The 20,773-nt window shown below is 39.8% G+C and overlaps 2 protein-coding genes across 4 annotated transcripts in view; both read right to left on the minus strand.

Annotated features, from left to right (window-relative positions):
* NETO2 (neuropilin and tolloid like 2) overlaps nucleotides 1-12,157 on the minus strand; it is a 33,671-nt gene extending 21,514 nt beyond the window's left edge. Inside the window, exons 1-2 of one of the 3 annotated variants that reach the window (XM_054841031.1) lie at nucleotides 11,712-12,157; nucleotides 10,970-11,154 (exon numbers count right to left, since the gene is read on the minus strand). In XM_054841031.1, coding sequence (XP_054697006.1) covers nucleotides 10,970-11,132 — 163 coding nt within the window. In that variant the 5' untranslated portion in view covers nucleotides 11,133-11,154; nucleotides 11,712-12,157. Of the gene's footprint in view, nucleotides 1-10,969; nucleotides 11,172-11,711 lie in introns of all 3 variants that reach the window. The other 2 variants (XM_054841030.1, XM_054841032.1) reach the window with 2 other exon arrangements.
* Nucleotides 12,158-16,880: 4,723 nt separating this feature from the next.
* The window catches only part of ITFG1 (integrin alpha FG-GAP repeat containing 1), an 82,895-nt gene continuing 79,002 nt past the window's right edge, over nucleotides 16,881-20,773 (minus strand). The window contains exon 18 of the mRNA XM_054841048.1: nucleotides 16,881-19,036. Within this exon, the coding sequence (XP_054697023.1) occupies nucleotides 18,977-19,036 (60 nt within the window). The 3' untranslated portion in view covers nucleotides 16,881-18,976. The remainder of the gene's footprint in view (nucleotides 19,037-20,773) is intronic.

Below are 20,773 nucleotides of genomic sequence, written 5' to 3' on the forward strand. Positions count from 1 at the left end.
ACTTTTCCAGCTTCCAAGAAATTAATCAGGACCACAGGAGACACTGCACGGTCTTAGCCCTATGTGGATTTCAGGAGCACTATAGAATTGTGCTGGCAAGACAGGTCATTGTGATGCTGCTGCAATATTAGTGATTTCTGCAAATGATGTGGCAGTAGAAAATGAGCAGTTACAAGTTCTAATGATGGAGAGACTTACTCTGAGCAGTGACAATAGCTAAGACGTGGACACTGTTAGGATGTACGCTGCTGCGAGCTCTCTGGTTTGCTGCACTGTTGTGTTAGTCTCAGGTGTTGGTACATGCTGGTGTTTTCTAGATTTGAATTGACTAAAGATTGGACCCGTTAGATTCTGTTATACTCTTTCCTCCAGCCCCCTCCCTCCCTTCCTTCCCTGAAAAGAAGCTGTCTAGATGGTTTTGCTTTTGGTCTTTCCCTTACATTTACACTTTCCTTGCATCCAAGAAGCATCAGTCTGAACAGCACATATTAAAGATTCCATATTCCACTATTCATCAACAGTTTTAAAGCAGGCTTAACGTCCAGATTTTCCTAAATTGCTTTGTCTCTTCAAATTGTTAGGGATTACCAGGAAGGGAAAAGAATGAAATAGAGTATATAATTATGCCACTCTTCAAATCTTTCATTTGCTTCTATCTTGAATATCTCTACAATTCTGGACACATCTTAGAGAACTAGCTAAGTAGGCTAGGACTCTCTGCCCTGGACAGAAGCTGGCTGAGGGGAGATACGATACAAGTTATAAAATCACGAGTGTCAATAGACAGCAACTACTTGTTGTCTCTTCCAACACAAGAACCAGGGCTATCAGACAAAGCTGGCAGGTGGCATGTTCAAAGTAAATGAAGATTTTTTAAATTTTTTTTTTAATGCACATACTTCATAATGCATCCTTCAGGTAAAAAATTCTGTTTCAGAAACCCCTTAAGCCATAAGTTGTTGGAAGTCTGAGACAGTATTTGGGGCAAATATAATTTGCTATACTTTTATACTTTATCTGCTTTTTTATCTCTGTGAAAGAAGAAAGTAGGCTAGATGGACCTTTGATTTGACCTAGTATAGCCTTTCCCATGTTCTTGATCTACTTTAATACTAAGTCAGACAAGCATGGCCTCACCACTGCAGGAAAAAAAAATATTTCAGCAGGAATTTTATTGTCACATTCAAGAAATTAATTTTATTTTCCCAGTTTTCCCCCTCATTGCTCAGGCATTTTAGTGGCTTGTGCCGAAACGGCATTTTCTCTATGTGTGATTTTCCCTGTTAGACTTTCAGCCCTTTAGAGAATTCCAGAGTGAGCATGCACTGACTGTGAACTACGGTGATCTCGACTGAACTCATCTAGATGCTACTATAATGTTGGCATAGATATATTATCTTGGGGAAAGACAAAAGGAATCCAAGTCTGCCCCTGAAAATATCCATCTAACATTTGTGTTTTACTGTGTATGTTTCTGCTGCCCTTTCTCCTCTCTACAGATACTAAACCAAACCGTATACCATTATGAGACTTTCCTCACCAATAACCGCTTTTCCCCTTGCAAGTCAAGTTTACAACTGTGGGTGTTCTAAAATACCATAGGAGTCTTGCAAACTTATTTGATTTTTAGGGATGGATTAGAAGACTTAGGTAGTTTTGCAATTTCCATCTTCACAATCATTCTGCATTTTCATCAATATTAATATACTGAAAAATACAATTCCTAACTGTCATTATCCCAATACAACGTATCAATCGTTAGTCATTGCTGACTCACCCTAGATTGAAAATTCATCCTTCAGAAGAAAGTATCTAGTACCCACTACTCGTCTTCAAGTTATGGATGTTCACTAGTCTTTAAAGCAAGTAAAATAAATATCCCATCTTTATTGACATTAGTTTTCAGATATTTTTATGTTTAGTATTTCTTATATAGATGCTATTATTTCAAAATGATTTGCAGTTTATTTTTGTGGCTTCTGTGTTTAAACTGTGCACTTAAAGATCTGAGTTTAAGTGCATGAACTTACATTGCGCTTGTTCTCCTGAGATTGCTTGTCCCTAACAGAGAATGTTGATAGTGGTTATAAAGTTGTTTTTATGTCTTTTCTTTGTTTTTTCCTACACTGGTTTTGGAGCAACACTTCAAAGTTGGCTTGTATTGTTAAAGTAAATGCAGCTTCCACAATCCTATGTAAATCATGTGTGTCAGTATGTTGTTCTATTGAATTAACCTTTCTTAAAGATGTGCTATGCCCACCCTCTATTTTGCAAGGACATATCAATCTCTTCATAACTTGTGCTGCTGCTTAAAATGTGAAATGGACTTTCTTTTTTCCTTAAAACAAACAAACACAGAAATATGAGTAAAATAAATCCTTTCATGACTAACAAAGTTAATGCAGCTAGTCACTTTCAAGTAACAGTGAAAAATCTGGTGGGCTGTTGGATTGTTTTGGGTTTGGTTGGGGTTTTTTTAGCTATCTACTACAGCTAATGCTGTTACAGTATACCTTTTTTTTCTTTCTCACCTTTAAAATATCAGTAAGCATCTATGTTTATTTCAGTGATTGTGCTCTCTTGTACGGATAGAGACAACATAAGAATAGATGTTCAGTTACACTAACCAGTGATTTCCCTTCTTGAAATGATGCGGATACAGAAACAAGCCTCCTAAAAGGACTTGAGAAAATCTGACTGGCTTTCACTAAAGCCTGTGCCATTTCTATTAATAGTCCAGAGCTGTGTGTGCGTGTGTAAGTGCAAAAGAACGGTGCATATTTCCTGCAGAACAGCATGGATATGCAGGCAATTACAGAAGATAAACGGGCTGAATATTTGTCTTACTGTCCTCCTTTTGTCATGTTATATGGATGACTGGATATAGTAAGTATGGGCCACCTTCTCTTTGTTCCCTGCCCTTTTCATCCTCTTCATTTTTAATCTCTTCCATCTCTTGCCTTTCCCTGGCAATGCCCATCCTTCTCATGCTCTCAATCCTTAAGATGTATTCAAAGCAGCCCAGGTAGCAGATGTTTAAAGGCATTCCTTTGCCATTACTTTTATCCCTGGTGATAGCACGATAAAGAACAGAGGGATGTCTGACTAATACTCTGTATGTGTGCTGTCCTTATCTCTGTGACATTGCTAGCAAAAAGGTGGAGAGAGGACTTATATCTGTTCTTCCGGAGAGTAGTGGGCAGGGATGCCTGAGGCAGTATTGCTTTAAACCGCATGCATTTACATGACACAGTATAATGTGGAATAGCAAACAGGAGTTTTTTTGGCTGAAAACAAGGCCTATCAATGTTCAGGATGAAAGGAAAAGAAAGAAGGAAAAAAAATCAGTCAGGATATTTTTAGACCACCTAGACTGCTTCCATTAACCCATTTTTGTGTGCATTTTAAAAACAATAAAGCAATCGCTTGGTGTCCTAAATCCATACCACTTCCTGGAAAAATATTTTCGAATCTCAACGACTAATTTGGACCATACAAGTCAGTAAGGATGGAAGATGTCTAGGAAAGAGACAGATCTTGTAGGATGGTGCAGTGGAGAGCTAGTGCTGAACCAGTGTCCTGGTACTTCATGCAGGGATGCAGACACAGCAATTAGAACCGACATGAGATACCAAACTACTTTTACTAAAGTCTTGTAGCACTTGCAGAAGGATGAAGAATGATCTTGTTATTTCTGATAAATTGAAATTCAAATAGTTATAATGCACCTGAATTTGCAATGGGCCACAGTATTCCTCTGCTCCTTCTTTTTTCCTCTTTTGAAGTCTATTACATATCACTGACATGACTGTTCTTCAGTATGGATGAAAGATAACTCTAGACTTAGCTCTGTATTCTACTATGGTACAGGAAGCAGAAGTAGTAAGTCTCTAAAAATGCCACTTGAACGTGGCTTGTTATGTAAGCAACAGCACACAGTGCAGGATTGCATGACTGCTTTGATTATCAAAGGGATACAAGGGTGGGTTTGATTGTTTTGTTTTTTAATGCAGGAGTGTGGTGAGAATTCTACTAGAGGACACTGAAATATGGGAGACTGACCTTATAAACTTAGAGATATTTAGTTGGCAAATGTAATACAGGTTAGTGCTTCTGCACCTTATATTGAGCTTCTACTTCATGATATGTAGACTGTAGAAGAGGCTATCATTAAGTCAACAGAAACACAGCCACTGAGGCAGACAGATTGAGGGGCTTCTTTTATTCATGAATCTGGTATTTGCTACAGACTTTTATTCCACAAATTATGCTGCATACTTTTGTACTACCATTTAAAGCTCTGATAGTTTTTACCTGTGTGCACATTAACCAGAAATAAAGAAAAAGCAGCAAACTTCTGTCTCTGTTTTTAAAAGAATTATTTTTCATTTTCTTTACTTCTTTGCATGAAATATTTTAGATCACATAACCTGCAGACAGCTGTATGAAATTTTAAGAGTGAAGACACTAATCATACATTGTAAATTCTTATTACTATTCTGTTGTTGAAATAGGCTTATGGAATAATACAAAAGAATCCCCTGAACTGGTATAATAAACTATACATTGATTGCAGGAGTCAAGATTTTCTTTGATGGCATTTCTTAAAATTATCTAAAATGTATCTAAGCTACAAAAAAAAAAAAATTAATTTGCGTATTGAAGTGTACATATAGACAGATTCACAAATGAGTGGCTCCTATTTCTCTTTAAAAATGAGAATAATATAGTTAGTTTTGTAGTAAATGGGTGCTCAACCCAATATTGAGAATTCACTGTGTTGCTTAGAAAAACAAGTGCTTTAGGCTGCAAATCTGACATATGCTTGTATTTTCTGGCAAGATGCATTCTTCAGATTTCATGGGATACAGTAGTGCGCTGAGCTCCCAGTGGTATGTCTTTCCTCTGCTTTTTCTGCATGCTCTAGGGATCTTCACATATAGAGAAAACAGACTAGATGTGCTGTGTGGCTCTGAGAGCAGTGTCTGTCTTCAGTGATGGCAGTGGGGGATCTATGCATGCAGGGCAAGCTGAATATCAAACTGGGGAGCAGTCATGCACAACTGAGAAACAGTGAAAAATTCCACCAATTTTTTAAATAAAGACTTAATCATTTAGAGTATTACCTAAAATCCCTAGAACCCTAGGGATAAAGATGACAGACATTGCTTAAAGCAGGATTCACTGTTTTATCTCAGCGCTGTACTCCCTGGATTAGGCAGCACCTTGTATACATACAGTCCAAATAGACAGTAATTGGCAACACACAGGTCACGCGTGTTAGAAAATCTTGCCAGGATGCCTGCTTCTTTCTGGCAGATACAGCCTAGAGTAACAAATGCTTGATCTTAATTATATACTATGTTTTGCCTTATGGGAATGAATCCTTTTCTGTGTACTATTCTTAAGCCTAGCTCCTAATTTGCCCCATGTGCTAAAATTAATGTTACTTTCAGTAGCTGCTAATCACAGTATCCCAGCTTTTACATCCACTTTTTTCTCCACATATGTCTAAACATTAACATTAGCTGTTAATGTAGTGGGGACATTTGTGATGTCATATCCTGTCTTATTCTCTGGCCAAGATTATACGTACAACATAAATTACTTATGTGTTTTGGGTGCTTTTAAGGACTGATCAAGTGTAGGGTCCCACGATGTTAGATGCTGCACAAATTCAAAGTGATTGACTGGTCTTCTTGTAAAGAACTCCTGCAATTTAGACAGACAAGGTAAGACAAGTGTCCAGACACTCTGGATTTCATGTAATTCTGTGTGGATGGTCACCACCTTTTCTTTCAGAAAGCTAATTAAGTGCATTTCTAATTCAAGTCATTTTTAGCTCAGAAACACAAACTGTAAATTCCAAGGAATGAGATTCTTCTCTCTCTTCCTAGCATTTGGTGACATTTGCTAATTGATAAAAGGAATACTGGATTGCATCTGTAGCTGCTTTTTTAGGCAAACAATTCTATTGCAGAGGATGAAAACACAGCAGTTTTCGAATCCCACATGCTCTTACCGTTCATAGTCTGTATATATTCCCTAATCTCTCGTGGTCTCAGCAGGACATTTGCAGATTGGTAAAATGAGTATCAAAGAGCAGTTGAGGTGGCTGCCTATAACTTAGCCTATTAACAGCTCTGGAGATTTCCTCATATTGGAATATTCTGCAGGGTTGCCACAGAATAAAGCAACAGAGTTGAAGGTGTGCACATCAGGCAAGACATATTTTAGCTGTTTGTAAGTCTCACCCAGAGCATGCTAGTGGAGATGCCAACCCATTTTTAATCCTCCTCACAAAAGCCTGATAGCAGAAGTGGGCTTCACCAGCTATTAACGGTGACTCTAGCACCTTTCTATGATCCAAATCTTGTTAGCCATTAGCACGCCAGCAGGATATCTCAATGCACTCAGGTCTATTCTCAGATATAACAGTTTCATCTCACTCCAGCTGTTTCCAGTAGGGATTCCCTTCTTTAAGATTGCCAAAGAAACAAATCGGTAGTCTGTATCTCTGCAGAGAAACCAGGTTAACTGATTCAGGAAGTAAATGCAGTTCTCCCACGTCCCTTTGATCAAAATCATCTGCAGAACAATTCATGCTCGGATGGATCTGTGACAGAGTCCCTCCAGGTTTGCTCAAAACATTTAACATTTCTGATCCCTTCCGCCATTAGAAATGTACAAGCAGCTGTGCGCTGCTTCATCTTACCAGTTGCTCCACATCCTGTTACTTATAATCCATTCCTGAGTATGTCTGCTAGCAAAACTTCTGCCAGAAGAATGATATCTTTCATTTTTAAAATAGAAGCTTTCATTTTTATATGGAATATCTTTTTTCATCTCCAAGCTGTGTGCAGCAAGACTGATGAGAAGGCTGCATGTGCAAACCATGTTGATGAGGGGTTCCAAAAACCTTATTAAAATACATACACGGACTTAAAGTTCAGATGGTTTCCCTGTAGCTGACAGAACTGATCCTGCTGTATATGACTATTCTGAATAAATCTTTCCCAGAGATTACTTATTCCTAGAACACTTGGATAGTGACACTTTTGACTTAAAAATAGAACAGATTGTACCAAATTCTTCATCTCTTGTTCTTTATTATCAATATAGTGTATTTTTCAGTGGAAATCTTTTCAGGAATGTCTATTATGGAACAAGTATTAAAAGTTCTGCTGTCTTCTGTGATGCCTGACAACAATTTGTGTACAGAATATAAATTAATATTTTTTCTAGCTCCTCACTCTCAGTCCCTTAAAAAATACTTCTCTTGTTCATGGATTTTATTGTATGCTAAAGAAGGAGGTTTTGTAAAATATATTGTTAACATATTGGCAGTCCTTTCCTGCTGCATAGTGGGTCAGCTTTGTAATAACAGAAAATGGAATGAAGCACAAAAATAAGCTAAAAGAAATGTGGGGTTTTTTCAGGAAAAGTTACCTGCAGATATTTTTCTTGAATAATTTACACTCCCCCACCCCAATCACTTGCAGTATTTGAGTTGGCAGTTGTCAGTCATATATCAATAGAGGTAGCAAGCTATTTAAAGGTAGCAAGCTATTTAAGTTGTCCAAGACTATAAGTGCTTCATTAATTAAAAACCAAATTGGAGTATATAAGGCAGAAAAGCAGCAAGCTTGTTTGCAGTGCTAGAACCCCAACTGTATCCAAGACACTGTAATTAAGATTTTGCTTCAGTCTGGATAAGCATGTCCATCACCACATGTGTAACCTGTCTGGTATGTAAACGTGTACAAGGGTACGTGCAATTTCTGGTATTAACTGCAATGTTCATCAGCTCTCTTTACCATTCCTGCAATGAATTATACTGTGAATTTCTGACAGGTTCATAAATGAATAGCTTATAAAGTTTCATTTTGGGGGTAATTTTTCTGTCTAATCTCTCTCCATGAATTAAACCTTAGGGAAGGTGCTGAAAATCTTAGCTTTTTCATTAGACAGGGATACATAATTCAATAGCTCCTTTAGCTTCAATCCAGTGTTATTCTGCACTCTGGCTACAACTATATACCTGATTTATACACTGAACTTTTCTATTAATATCAATGTAATTGTAACCAACTTGTTCTGTAAAAATTTTAGTGGTCATTGTCAACTATGTCCTATGAAAACTACGGAGTTAATGTTTTTGAAGTTATGCTACTCTCAGAGCAGTGCATTTTGGATATTAAGTTTGTATATATAGTAATAGCAAGGCATAATACATACCACCAAATACTTTCCTTGTTTATAACACAGCAGCTTTTTGAATCCTGTTCTACAGTTACTTGAGTTACTTTGCTTAACTGCTTAGTGGTCCAAGCTGTTTGGTGCTTAGCTTTTTTTGAGTGCAGCAGCAAAGGTTGCAAGTAGATGCTGGTTTTAAATAAAAAATAAAATTCTGACTTATACTTGATACTGCCTTCATTAGAGCCACTGTAGCCTCTACAGACAGTACTTTGCTTCTGATTTCAGTGGACAAATCATTAAATCATTAACAGATTTTTAAATTATCTTTTTTCTCTGCTTGTTTTCAGCTTTTGGGGGCCATTGTTACACCTTTTGATTTTGGAAACAGGAGGCCATAATTCCTAGCTTTTGTGTGGAAGGAAGCATTACTTCCTAACACTACTTGTTTGTGAGAAATTAGCTGTTAACATCATGCCAAAATGCAAATGAGTGGGCTGAGTAAAATGGCAGGAAGTTAATCATAGTAGTCCACATTCTTGCAACCTGCCAGAGTTGGAAATAATTCCGAAGCTCATTGGAAGGCTGGGAATGTCAACTTTCCAGAAGTAGCAGTAATTTGTTCTAGCCCTGGCTGCTTGTTGAATTATCAGGACAGAAATGACAGAATTATCTTTTTGGCTTTTTAAATTAATCCAATATAATAACTGAAATATTCAAAAACTAATGTACAGTTAGGATTTAACTTAAGGTTTGTGTGGTTTTTTAACCAAATAATAGCATATGGAAATGAAAGAGGGAGCACATTTGAACAATGGGAACAAGCTCTTAGCAAACACATTTTGGGGGAAGAGCAGATACGAGGAAATTCAAGATAGATATATTTAGTTAGAAAGCATAACAGGAACATGGCTTTATTAAGAAAGCAGCTGCTTTTCTCTCTTATGAAATAGAGGGTTATAATGCTTTATTGTTGTAGAGCAGTTGCATTTTGCAAGCTGTGCTAGAATTAAAGAATGATTCTAGTGTGTTTAAAATCTCATTGAGAAATGAAGACGGGAACAAAAGGCTTTGTCTTTAAACAACAAAACACAGCGAGCACCTTGGCCTCCAATAGGTTAGATACACTACTGAGAGAGCAGGTGGGCATTGGCTGGGCTCCACTTCAGCAACACCTGCAGCTATTGCAACCTCAGTGCTGTTGTGGTCCACCATCACTTCCACTCAGCACTACAGGCTGGAAGGTCTGGATGAGAGCAAATAATCAATGTAAGATGATGGATGAGACTTAAAAGTTTAGCTGATCTCTATGGACAGAGGCAATAGAATTAAGATGTTTATTTAAATCAGCCCTTACAATTGATAGCTGAGGAAGAACATAGAGTAGTTCTGAACAAGCATAATAGAAGAAATTTGAATTGCCAGAGTGAGTGTGATGGGCTTTCTTCTGTGCTGTATACTACAGCCAAAAAAATACACCCTTTGTGGATGACACAAATGTATATATGCATTCCAAGTTAAGAACACATTTGAAGTATTATTTAAAAATAGATGACTTTTCACAATATACTGAGCTTGATGGAACTTTGTATACGGTTTAGCAGAACTCACCCAATTCTGCACACGAAGCTGTTTGTATGGAGAGAAAAAAAATTACTGCCACTGTAGGTAGAGCTTCCACACAGAATTTAAGATGCAACTTGTAAAATACAGAGGCTTACTTTGAATTTTATTTCTAACAGTTTCTTTTTTGGATTAAATCTGTGTGTCTATTTATAGGCATTTTTTTTCTTTCTGATTAGATGTAATAATCAGACTATATGAAGACTTCTAGTGAAGAAGAGATAAAAGGGAGTGTATGGTGATAAGTAATGATAGGTTGTTTCTGTACTCATGGCAAGTGATGCATGTAGAATACTAACAGCTTATTGACTAGTGGCTTTGTGCAATTTATAGATTATGAATAATACAAAAAACTTCCTGTAGAGAGACTTTTCACCTGGACACTCGTGTGATTATAGAAGATTAGCATGAGGTCTGTTCAGGAAAAAAACTGTATAGTCAAATTTGCAGCAATCAGATATTTCTGAAATATAACTGAATCTGCATATGTAGAAAGTAATTAAGAAACAGAAATGGCAGTTGTATTTTATGGTTGTTTTATAGTGGTTTTTGGTATTTAGCTATGTTACTTAAAGAGGAAGTAGAAAAAAAAATCTAAATGCCTTTTCTCCCTCATGTAAGCCTTATGTTCGTATGTTATCTAAACTCAGTGGATGGTTAACACCTATTAGATATAGACACACATTTATTGAGAGCAAGAATCTTCTCTCAATTATTATGCTAATAAATGAGAAATATTTATTTATACCCTCAAGACATCTGTCCTTCAGGCTAGGAACATGGTATTTTATGGGCTGCAAAAGCATTCTGGATTTAAACCAGACTTCTTTATAACTTTCATACCATGAGAGGACATCAATGCATATCAGAAACACTTCTCCACTCTGCAGTAATGCCTTGTTGGCTTCAATAATGCAAGCAGATGCTCCAAAATTTCCTAATGGAATAATTTAATAAAAAATCCCTCATGGTTCAAGCCTGCCATTGCTAAAGAAGATACAGAATGCTAGAAAGAATCTCTTGAGGCACAAGGTTAACTGCAATATCTAGCTTTATTTTCCAACAGAAAATCCTTGCCCATTGTCGAGCTGTATAAATAATACCACAGACAAAGAAATGCTAGGATGAGGAGCCTTCCTCGGCTGTTTACCTCTGAACCTAAGTAAGTCAGAAACAGGATTTAAAAGCTTCAAGCAGAAGAGAAGCACAGGTGAATACCGGTCAGGCAGTAGCTTGCGACTCAGCTGACTGATTTTGTGAGAGCCTTGCTGAAAACAGATCTTGCTCCCGATAACCTGATCGCTGTTAGGCATCTCGTTAGGAGAGTTCAGAAAGCTGAAAGAGTATTTTTACTGTGAAAAGAAGAGAGCGTAGGACGCTCTCGGTATGTCTCAGGAATACGCGGAGCACTGGGGCAAGGGCGCTGCTACCGTGACCCACGTTTCTGCAGGCTGGGACCCCCCCAAACCGAGGTGTTCCCGCCGCCCGCCCGCGCCCAGCGGGGCCGGGAGCAGCCCGGGATGGCTGCGGGCTCCCGGCCCGCCACGGCTCCGCGCTGGGCTCCCGGCAGAGTCCGTCCTGCGGCCCCGAGCCGCCGCGGCACCGCAGCGCTGGCTTTCGCGCGGAGCAGAGCGGGACCGGGGACTCGCCAGCCGCCCAGCAGTGAAGTGGTGCGGTGGGGCAGCGTGGGCGAGAGGCAGCAGCCCGGGAAGAGCAGCCCCCGTGCCCCTCGTTCGAAAGTTTCCGCTGGCGGTGGGAGGGCGGCCGGGGCAGAGCGGGGCCGCACGGAGCAGCCGAAGGGGCGGGCGCCTCCGGGGGTACCGCGGTCTCCCCTCTGGCCAGGCGCGGGCAGCTTCTCCCGCGGAGGGCGCCGAGCCGCCCGCGGCTCCTACCTTCCAGCACCGAGCAGAGTTTATGCAGGGCCATTGTCTCCTGGCGGGCCGCGGCGGCGACTCCACGGCGACGGCGATCACCGGCGCTCCATGGCAGAAGCCGGGCGCGGCGGCGGCCCCCCGCGAGGGCGCTGTGGCCCGCGGCTACGGCTTGGCCGGCCCCCGCCCGCCCGCGGCCATGCCCGGCGCCCCCGCGTGGGGCGCGCTCAGCCTCCGCCGCCCGAGCCCGGAGCCTCCGCTGTGCTCAGTCCCATTTAGAGCGGGGCGCGGCGGGCTCCGTCGGAGCTGGCCTGCCCGGGGAAGGGGTGGGGGGAGGGAGGGAGGAAATGCTCCCCGTTAGGCGCTCTGAGCGCAGCCCGGCAGCTCCCAGCCCGACTGAAGCGGATGACGGTAAATGAAGCTCATTTAAGATGTGAGGGGTGTTTGCCTGGATGAGCCGCTTGTACGCATGTGCCCGCCCCCCACGGAGCCCCGCAAGCAGCCGCAGCCGGCGGGGCCGCCGTGCTCCTCCCGCTCGGCTGGGCACCGAGCGGGGGCGGCGGCGGCCGTTGCGGCGGGGCGGCAGCCGTCCTCGCCCCGTCCCTACGGGGAGCCGGTAGTGGCCCCGCTGAGGGACCCCACCCCGGTCCCCCGCCCTGCATCATGCCCCAGGCCCCGTACTCCCCGCGCGTCTGCCGGGATTTTCCCTTCTGCGGAGAGGGACCCGGCGGTGCTGGCCGCCAGGAGCGCATCCCCCGCGTCCGCGGCGACCAGGGCGGAGCGGAGGAGCCGTGCGGCCCCCTCTCCAGGACACGGTGGCTCGGGTGAAGCTGGATCCCGGCTGTTCGCCTTTGTTTGGGATCTGACTGGGGTCCCGGTGGGGTAAAAGGGAGCCGGTCCTCCCCTTCGTCTTCTATTCCTCCCCTTCTCCCCCTGACTCGTGGCAGAGAGCCCGTGCGGCTCCAGCCGCGCAGCGTGCCCAGCTGCCTGCCTGGCTGCAGTGTGCTGCCTGCAGCTCAGGCGCCGGGAAGAGCCCATCACACGCTATTGTGCGGCTGTTGTCTGACAAGAGTGACAGCTAAAATGGAGCTATTACTTTACAAGAAGTTAATAAAAAGGCGCACTTAGCCTGCTGCCTGCCCTGGCTGCCATCCCTCTGGTTATCCATCACATCGGGTTAGCTTGCGACGGGAGATATTACTTAGGGAAAGAGCCCGAGGTGGGGGCAGGTGGCGATGTCTGGAGAAGGGATGACAGTAACCCCCGGGAAAAGGGCTTTCTGCCGGGGGGGGGCGGGAGAGCCCTCAGGCCAGCAGATCCAGCAGACCCCGTGGCGGCCGGGGCTCCGCGTCCTCCTGGACACCTCCGAGCTAGCGATGGAGGTGTGAAACGGCGAGAGCCGCTGCTGTTCCGGACAGCCGTGAGCATGGCCGCGAAAGGTTGCCGTACCGATAGTCTACGTGTAAAATTGTAGCGACACATGTAAGCCCATTAGAGATTTTTTCCAAATCTCTCATAGGCACCACGGGTTGAAGTATCTCAGGGTACTTCATATAGGATGTCTTTTCCCGAGAATTGCCGATTAGGCAAGGCTGAGAGCTTTTGCTCAGGTCTCGAAGTATTGAAATGAGGAGATGGTTGGCTCTGTGCGCGGAGCGTATTGCAAAGCTTTGCGCAGCGGGCAGGCGCGGCCCGAGCCCTCCGGGCCCGTCCAGCGCAGGGGCTGCGGTGCCGGGCGCGGCGACCGCGGGTTTCCCGTGCCCGAGAGCAGGCTCCAGCCCCGCTCACCGGGTGCAGGAGGTCGCGTTCTCCACTTCACTCAGGTCTTCTCCCCATCGCGGTCGTGCACGATGATGCAAGTCTGAAGCTCCAGGTACCCACGCAGAACTTCGCTGTCCGAGCTCAGGCACTTTATGAAAGCAGTTTGGCACCCGCTCGATAGACCCACTAGATTTTGCAAACTGTAAATTAGATGCGTAATTGCAATTTGCTATTCCGTCTGCTTAAGGAGTAGGGCTGCTCACCACAGTCTCGAACATGATTGTGAGACGGGAAGCTCTGATTTTTTTCTTGTGGTTTGGTGCTATGTGTTTGAATGTTAAAGTCTTTCTACAGTATTCAAAGGTCAACATATCCTGTTAGAAAAGGTCATTCTCTTGCTTAAGATTACCGGTTAAATATTTCAGGCTCTTCAAGTCAATATGACTGTCAGTTATGGCGAACTAAGCGAGGCGGCACTGAAGAGCAGTTGGCCGAAGCCAGCGCGGAGCCCCGTGGGCTGCGTGTGCGGGCGGTGCGGGAGGCGGCACACCGCCCTCCCAGCGCTCCTGCGCTCGGCTCAGCCACCGGCCGCAGGGGAGACCCGGCGAGATCTTATTGTAAAGGTCCTGAGCTTTTCTGGGTATTAAAGATCCATTTCAGTGTTCTAAGAAGCTTGATGAAGTATTAAGCTTGATGCTCTGGCAAAATCCCAAGTTACATAATTATATTATGCCGCTTACTCGAATTGTCCTTTCAATTTCAAATAGAGATGATACAGTCATTCTCAAAGAGTAGCTTTTCCATCAATTGTTAAATAGCTAATGCATTCCAGCAGCAGATAAAGCAATTTCTCTCTGTTCACCTCTTTTAACCATGTTTTTATAGTGGTGTGATGGAAAGTTAAATTCTATAGTGAAAACTACTATATAAAGAAAAGTACTCATTAGGCATTACTTTGCATTTATTAACATGTTTATTGTAGTAACTCAAGAAAATATCTAACAACAGACTAATAATTTCTACTGTATCTGTGCATCATCCACAATTTTTTATCCTCTCTGCAAGTACATAAGCACAAAATAAAAATCTGACTGTGCTGTTGTGCAGATTGTTAGGAGACGGGGTTGCTTTTTTCATCTTTTTTTTTGAATGCACAACGTAGCTGATGGCAAAATTTGGCTCAGATATTTTTATTACCTATGATGATATAAGCAATGAGAGAAGTAGCCTGATTCTCAGATCTCAAGCTGAATTTGCATTCAAGAAAACTATTTGTGGTCAGTTGTCTCACACCAAAGAAATAGGAGAAAACCCTAGTAACATCTTGTGCTCAATGCAAGTTGGTAGTAATTGCAAAGACCCAATCTGCTACAGTCAATTTAACTGAAAAGTTAAAACTTCTAGTTTTTCCATTAGAAGATTGGACAGAACTATTACACACTTGGGGAAATGTAGTAGCTTTTCCATCCTGTTTTTTTCCCAGGGCTGCATCAAGCTGTCAGTGTACGCAGGTAGTAGCATCAACTTGTAGATTTGGGGCATACTCTGCCAATATTTACTGCTGCTTTCAGAGAAATTTCTCATGTGGACATCGCTTTTGCTATTGAGTCATCGTGATTATTTTTGAATGGGAGTAGTTCAGGGAAGGCAATGGGCCCCGCTCATTTTGATGTAGGTAACTACCTGCATGAACAGTTAAAGAATGAGTCAGTTACATCAGGTGCTCTGCTGTAATAAAAGGCTTAAATTTCCATTATTAGATCTGGTTTTGCCTCCTCCCACCAGTTCTTGCTTAAAACTTCCTTTGGTTTGCTGTTCTGCTAGAAGTTTTGATATTACGTAAAGTATTTCTTGCTCTTGAGTAGCAGGTTGTACATCACAAATAGTCTTAGACCAGCAGGTTTTTTAGTACATTTGAGGCTATTTGGATATTGTTTTTGAAAGAGATTGCAAAAATATAGATGTCAACAGTGAATAATTCTGAAAGGACGTTAGCAGTTCCATTTTAACTGTTCTTGTACCTGGGTTTGTCAATAGGATTTAGGTGCATTTGATAAATCTTAATTATATACAATTTCTAATTAGAAAATGATAGAAGGTGCCAGTGCCTCTTAGTGTGGTAACACAATATGTAATCAGACATAAATATGTATAATTGACTTTGTTATTTACTCCTAAGTTAAGAACACTGCAAACTTTTGAATAGTCATGAAGAATACCACTAGTCTTCAGAAAGATTACTGTGCACTTCTCTATTTGCTAGGCAATATAATTAGATCTGAGTATTACAATATACCTATAAGCTTTTCCATCTGAAGTCAGGAAATTGAGGAATTTTAAAATAAGGTTAGCATGTATTTTAGAATTTTTATGGATTGTATCATAGATGGGATCACATTTTTCACTGAAGACAGGAATTATAAAAATAGTGCTATGTGGCTGATTATTTTCAAAGTGACAGCTGAGGCCAATATTACTTGTGCTTCAACAAAAAGATCCTGTTGCCAAAATGGAAAAAAAAAATAGAATGGATAATAGGGTTACTGAAACAGCATAGCAGTATTTCAGATTTAACTTCTCTATTGCTCTTGATTTCTTGACATACTTCTCAGTCTTTAATAAGAAAATTTTGAATTAGTAAAAATAAGAACTAGTACTATTTATTTGCAAAGTTTGAGATTATTTTAAGCATAATTTTATTTTATGGATTTAAAAAAATAATTCTTTTTGTTATTAATACCTTCAAAACTGGCATGGTTAATGCTTTTACATTGCTTTAACAAAACTAAGCTCTGATTATTATAATATAGTAGAAACTTACGGACTTACTTCTCCTGTTCTTTTTAGGTGTCATTTATTGGAAAGCAGTTATAAAAGTCCTGAATTGACTTGGTGATTACTTTTCAATTAATTGTAGCAAATGTTTGTAATAAAGCTGTTAAGAAAGACGGCCTCATAGGATTCCTCCATACTATCCATTCCTCCATTCCTATCATACTACACAGAATATGCCTATTAATCTGCAGCAGCAAAGTTGGTTCTTTTGTTGGGGGATTATAGTGCATTAATGATAAATCTGGTAGGAAGATTCAGTCTTAAAGCTTCTCATGGAAAATGAGAACAAAGAAAGATGGTATTTCAACAGCCATCTGTCAGTTGGCGTGTCAACAGTATTTTTATATAGGTGAGATTTCACACTGAAGAAGCCTTCCAATAGCATTTCTCACCAGAGCTGTGTTATGGTGGATGCATTTTGAAAATTTATGTAGTTAGAACTATTTCTCACTTTTCAGTTACTGTGACAATTACCTGGAACTACCCTTTCTTATTGATGTTGCTTTCTTAAGCCTAGTGGTAGAAAAGCAATAACCTTATCCAAACATATTTTTGATGCTTATAGAATAGAAAACCAAAGTATGACATGAAACCTTTGATGAGAGTTTTAACAATATTTAATGCCTTAATTCAAATAGTATGCATATACTGTTGTGAGCCAAGTTATTAGTAGTTAGAACCTATGGTAAACTTTATTATAAGAAAGCTATTAAAACCACCAATAATGTATTGTATATAAAGTGATGCAATGAAGTACTACAGAGCATGCAAAATACCTTAAAGCAAAAGATATCAAGTCATTGTTTTGTTAACTTGACAACAGCTTAAATGTCAGCATGAGGTTATTTAATTCCAAAAAACAGGAGGAGGCTAATCTATGTTTATCATATTGTGACAGAGGGCTACAGACAATGTTGCTGCCACAGTGGCATTACGCGTTTAGCCTTATTCTCTGACCATCTGAAAAAGACAGGAAGATATACTGAATTGCGCTTCCACTTAATTATGAAATCTATTATTACTTTTGCTGTTGGAAGCAAATTCTATCAATGGGGTTAGCATCGAGTATTAATCTAAAAATCTTACCTTTTCTCTAAGAGAAATATTGAAGGTGTGCATTAAGGAAATATGCTATCCTGAACAGTAACAGTAAAGTAATATGAAAGTCTCCTCTGTTGGAAACTGATCAGTTCATATTGGAAGTATCTAGTAAAACTTCATAGCTTAGTAGACCACTTATGAGTACTTTTCTGATTTTTGGTTTGGTACTGCTGTATGAATGGGTCACTGTTCAGCACTGCCGTGGTAACAAATTGTTTGACTGTGATTCGGGGTGAACGTTATCAGTTCAGCTTTGTACCTGCTTTCTCTCTTCTGTTGCTGTGTTGAGAAGTGAAGGTAGTGTTACAGGACAAGCACCAGACTGGAGGAGGTAACTACTGCAGAGGTGATGCCTGTAAGACCAACACTTTGCAGTTTGTTGAGAAAGTGTGTTCTAGTTTATCAAACAGTATTTATTAGGAATGCAAATTAACATATTTAAATGCACAATTAATCATGTAAACTCATATCACCAAGGAACAACTATTAAATAAAAGCCTGATTATTTTTAGAGACTCTTCCAGGATCCAAAGAACACTGAGCAATTGTAACTTATCACTATTTAAAATATATAAAGTTGAGCCACTCATCTTATGTAATTATTACAGCTTTATGAAATTTGGGCATAGTAGTGTACATAGTGTACATTGCTTATTCTAAGTGTGCTATTATTTTCTTAATTTAATCTTTGTATATCTCATCCCTTAGCAATAAATGTTAGGGAGTCAATCTTCATTCTCCTTCCACTCTAAAATGTGTCTTTTAACTTCTTTAAAAACAAAACCAAACAAAAAAAATTCCCATACCTTTCTTGTAACTTAAAAAAAAGTTACTTCCATGATGACTTAGATCTTTTTAAAATAAATGTGGTTATAGTTTAATTATAAAAACAGTTTATGTAATGCTGATACATTTTTATGATTTTAATTTTTCAATGTGTTGTCTTCTCTCTAGAACTAACACGCATAAATACTGCATCTATCCCATGATGAGCTACTGAACTAGCATTAACATTGCAGGTTTCTTTCAGTTTTCCAATTCCTAAATTCTTTAGCTACTGCACATATGGATTTAAACAAAGAAAAATACAGCATACATACTTTAGCTTGAGTACCATTTAGTACAATCAAAATAATTAATGATCAAGTAATCTGAGAAATTGCTCGAGCTTAATTTTCAGAAATGCCGGTCATTTTGCAGGAATGTATAAATGACAAGACCAATTCAAGTGGTACAAAGTATTCTGCTCGCTGAAATGCTAAACTTTATTTACACAGCTTTCTATCAAATATTACGAAAGAATTGATGGCACATAAACAATGGTACATGCAATTTGATCCCTTTACTAAGAAAAATACATTTACACTTCTGTTAAATAAAGACCAGATGCTATTATATACAGTCTGTTAACTGAAAGGCCTTGTGAGACATTCAGGTCTAATCTTAATACTTTCCAAATAAATACCAAATAATGCAACATTTACAAATAGCACACCAGCAGTATTTTCACGGTAATCATTTTACAAATCAGAATTTAGTATTTCAATTAAGCAAATGAGTAGGAGCTCCTTCATAAATATTAAGGCATGTCACATAGCATCAAAATGGAACCGATGAGCCTCCTGTCGCTTCTCTCTGTCATCTGCTTTCTGAAAAATAATAATGAAAAAACATTTTGTGGGATCTAGAGCAATACTGTTACAGAAATGAGTTGTCAAATGTCAGAGGATGGTTCATTTTTTCCAAGTCATTCATTTGACAAAAGGCAAAAACCTTAGTAAAAGTCCCAGTAATTAGCTTTTAAATGATGTCAGTTTGAAGGAGCAATAATCTACTCAAAATTGGCTTCTGCTGTTAATGTTCAGCTGGTTTAGTATTTATGACCCATTATTTTCTATTATTTCTAACAATGTTTTTTAAAAGGAATATTTAAAAAATGAAGTATGTTTCCTAGTATGCATTTATTTAGTCTTCATCATAAATGTGAAATGAAATTACTCTGGATTAACTGTAAATGTCATCTATGTTGCACTTAAAATGAGATTATTTGTAAAAATTTCTGCCAAATACAAATTTAGACAAAGATGGCAGTTCAATAATTAACAGAACCAAGTAGGCTAAAAGTGTTCCATGTTCTTGATTGTATTATGAAAACATGAAGTAGGATGCATTTCCCTGCTTATTTATGCGGGGAAAGAGTTTGCACATTGAAAGAGTAGCTTGGATAGTGCTTGTAAAAAAGAAGCATATTTAAATTGTACCTATAATCCATGTAATGTGTAAAAACATGTCCTCTCCCACAAGCTTCCTCTTGTGTTCTCAAGCAGTAACGGAGTATGAAAGCACATATTAAAGGATTTTTGAACACATAGTGCGAATTTTTCTAGAAAACAGTGTTTTTGTCATGACAGACAGTATGTGTAAATCTTAGCATAAGACAATTTAGCAAAACAGATTTAAATGCTTTTTAGCTTGCTTATGCCTTTTTTTTTTATGAGTAAAATGACAAAAAGCCTTTACAGTATGCTGTTGTGTGGGCATTCAGATTTGTATCTCGGTTGATATATATACATGACAATTTTGGTAGAAATTGGTGCATGTGTTCTGCCATGAAAGTTCGTCATCTGCTTTGGCACAAGGCCAAAGATTTCCTCATCACACGATGTTTATGTACGATAGCAACTCTGTTCGATTAACCATGGATTTTACTGCATTTTGTGGCAGCAGCAGAGCTGTCAGTGAAGTTTAAGATATATCAGTATGGCTTTTTTGCAGGGACTTTATCAATGTCAGTAGTATTCTGAATGTCAGAAATGGGGTGGGAAGAAGGGAGCGGCATACTCTTTCCTACGTTGAAATGCTTGTCACATTCCACAAAATTTTATAGTCTCACTTAGAAAGCAATTTTCACTCAATTTCGTCTATGCTTGCTGAAAAAATTACTACTTCAAATTTGACAGTTACTGATACTCTGATGAATCCATCAAAACTTCTCTAGCAGTATTATCATCAATGTGTGGTGTTCACATGACTAGCCTCAAGACCACAAAGCAAGTTATAAAGAATCAGAATACAAGAATATCAAGGTCCTTAGCTAATGTAGCAGACTATATTGTTGTAAGATGAATAATAGTGTAAATTCTTCCGCAATTTCTCTTTCATTTGATGTATCAAAACTAAAAACTAGTAACTATTTAAAAGCTTTTTTTTTTTTTAAATGGATCTAAAATTTCTATGGCATGACAGAGCAACATACTATTCCTAAATCCTACAGTTATTTAAACAATACAATACTTGACTGGCAGATGAGTGTAGAAGAACTATTGTAGACAAAGGGCTCCTACTACTACTTATCTGCAGAGGTCAATGTACATGGTTTATTTTAA

Source organism: Grus americana, chromosome 13 (assembly GCF_028858705.1).
Source record: "Grus americana isolate bGruAme1 chromosome 13, bGruAme1.mat, whole genome shotgun sequence".
In the NCBI taxonomy this organism is placed as follows: Eukaryota; Metazoa; Chordata; class Aves; order Gruiformes; family Gruidae; genus Grus; species Grus americana.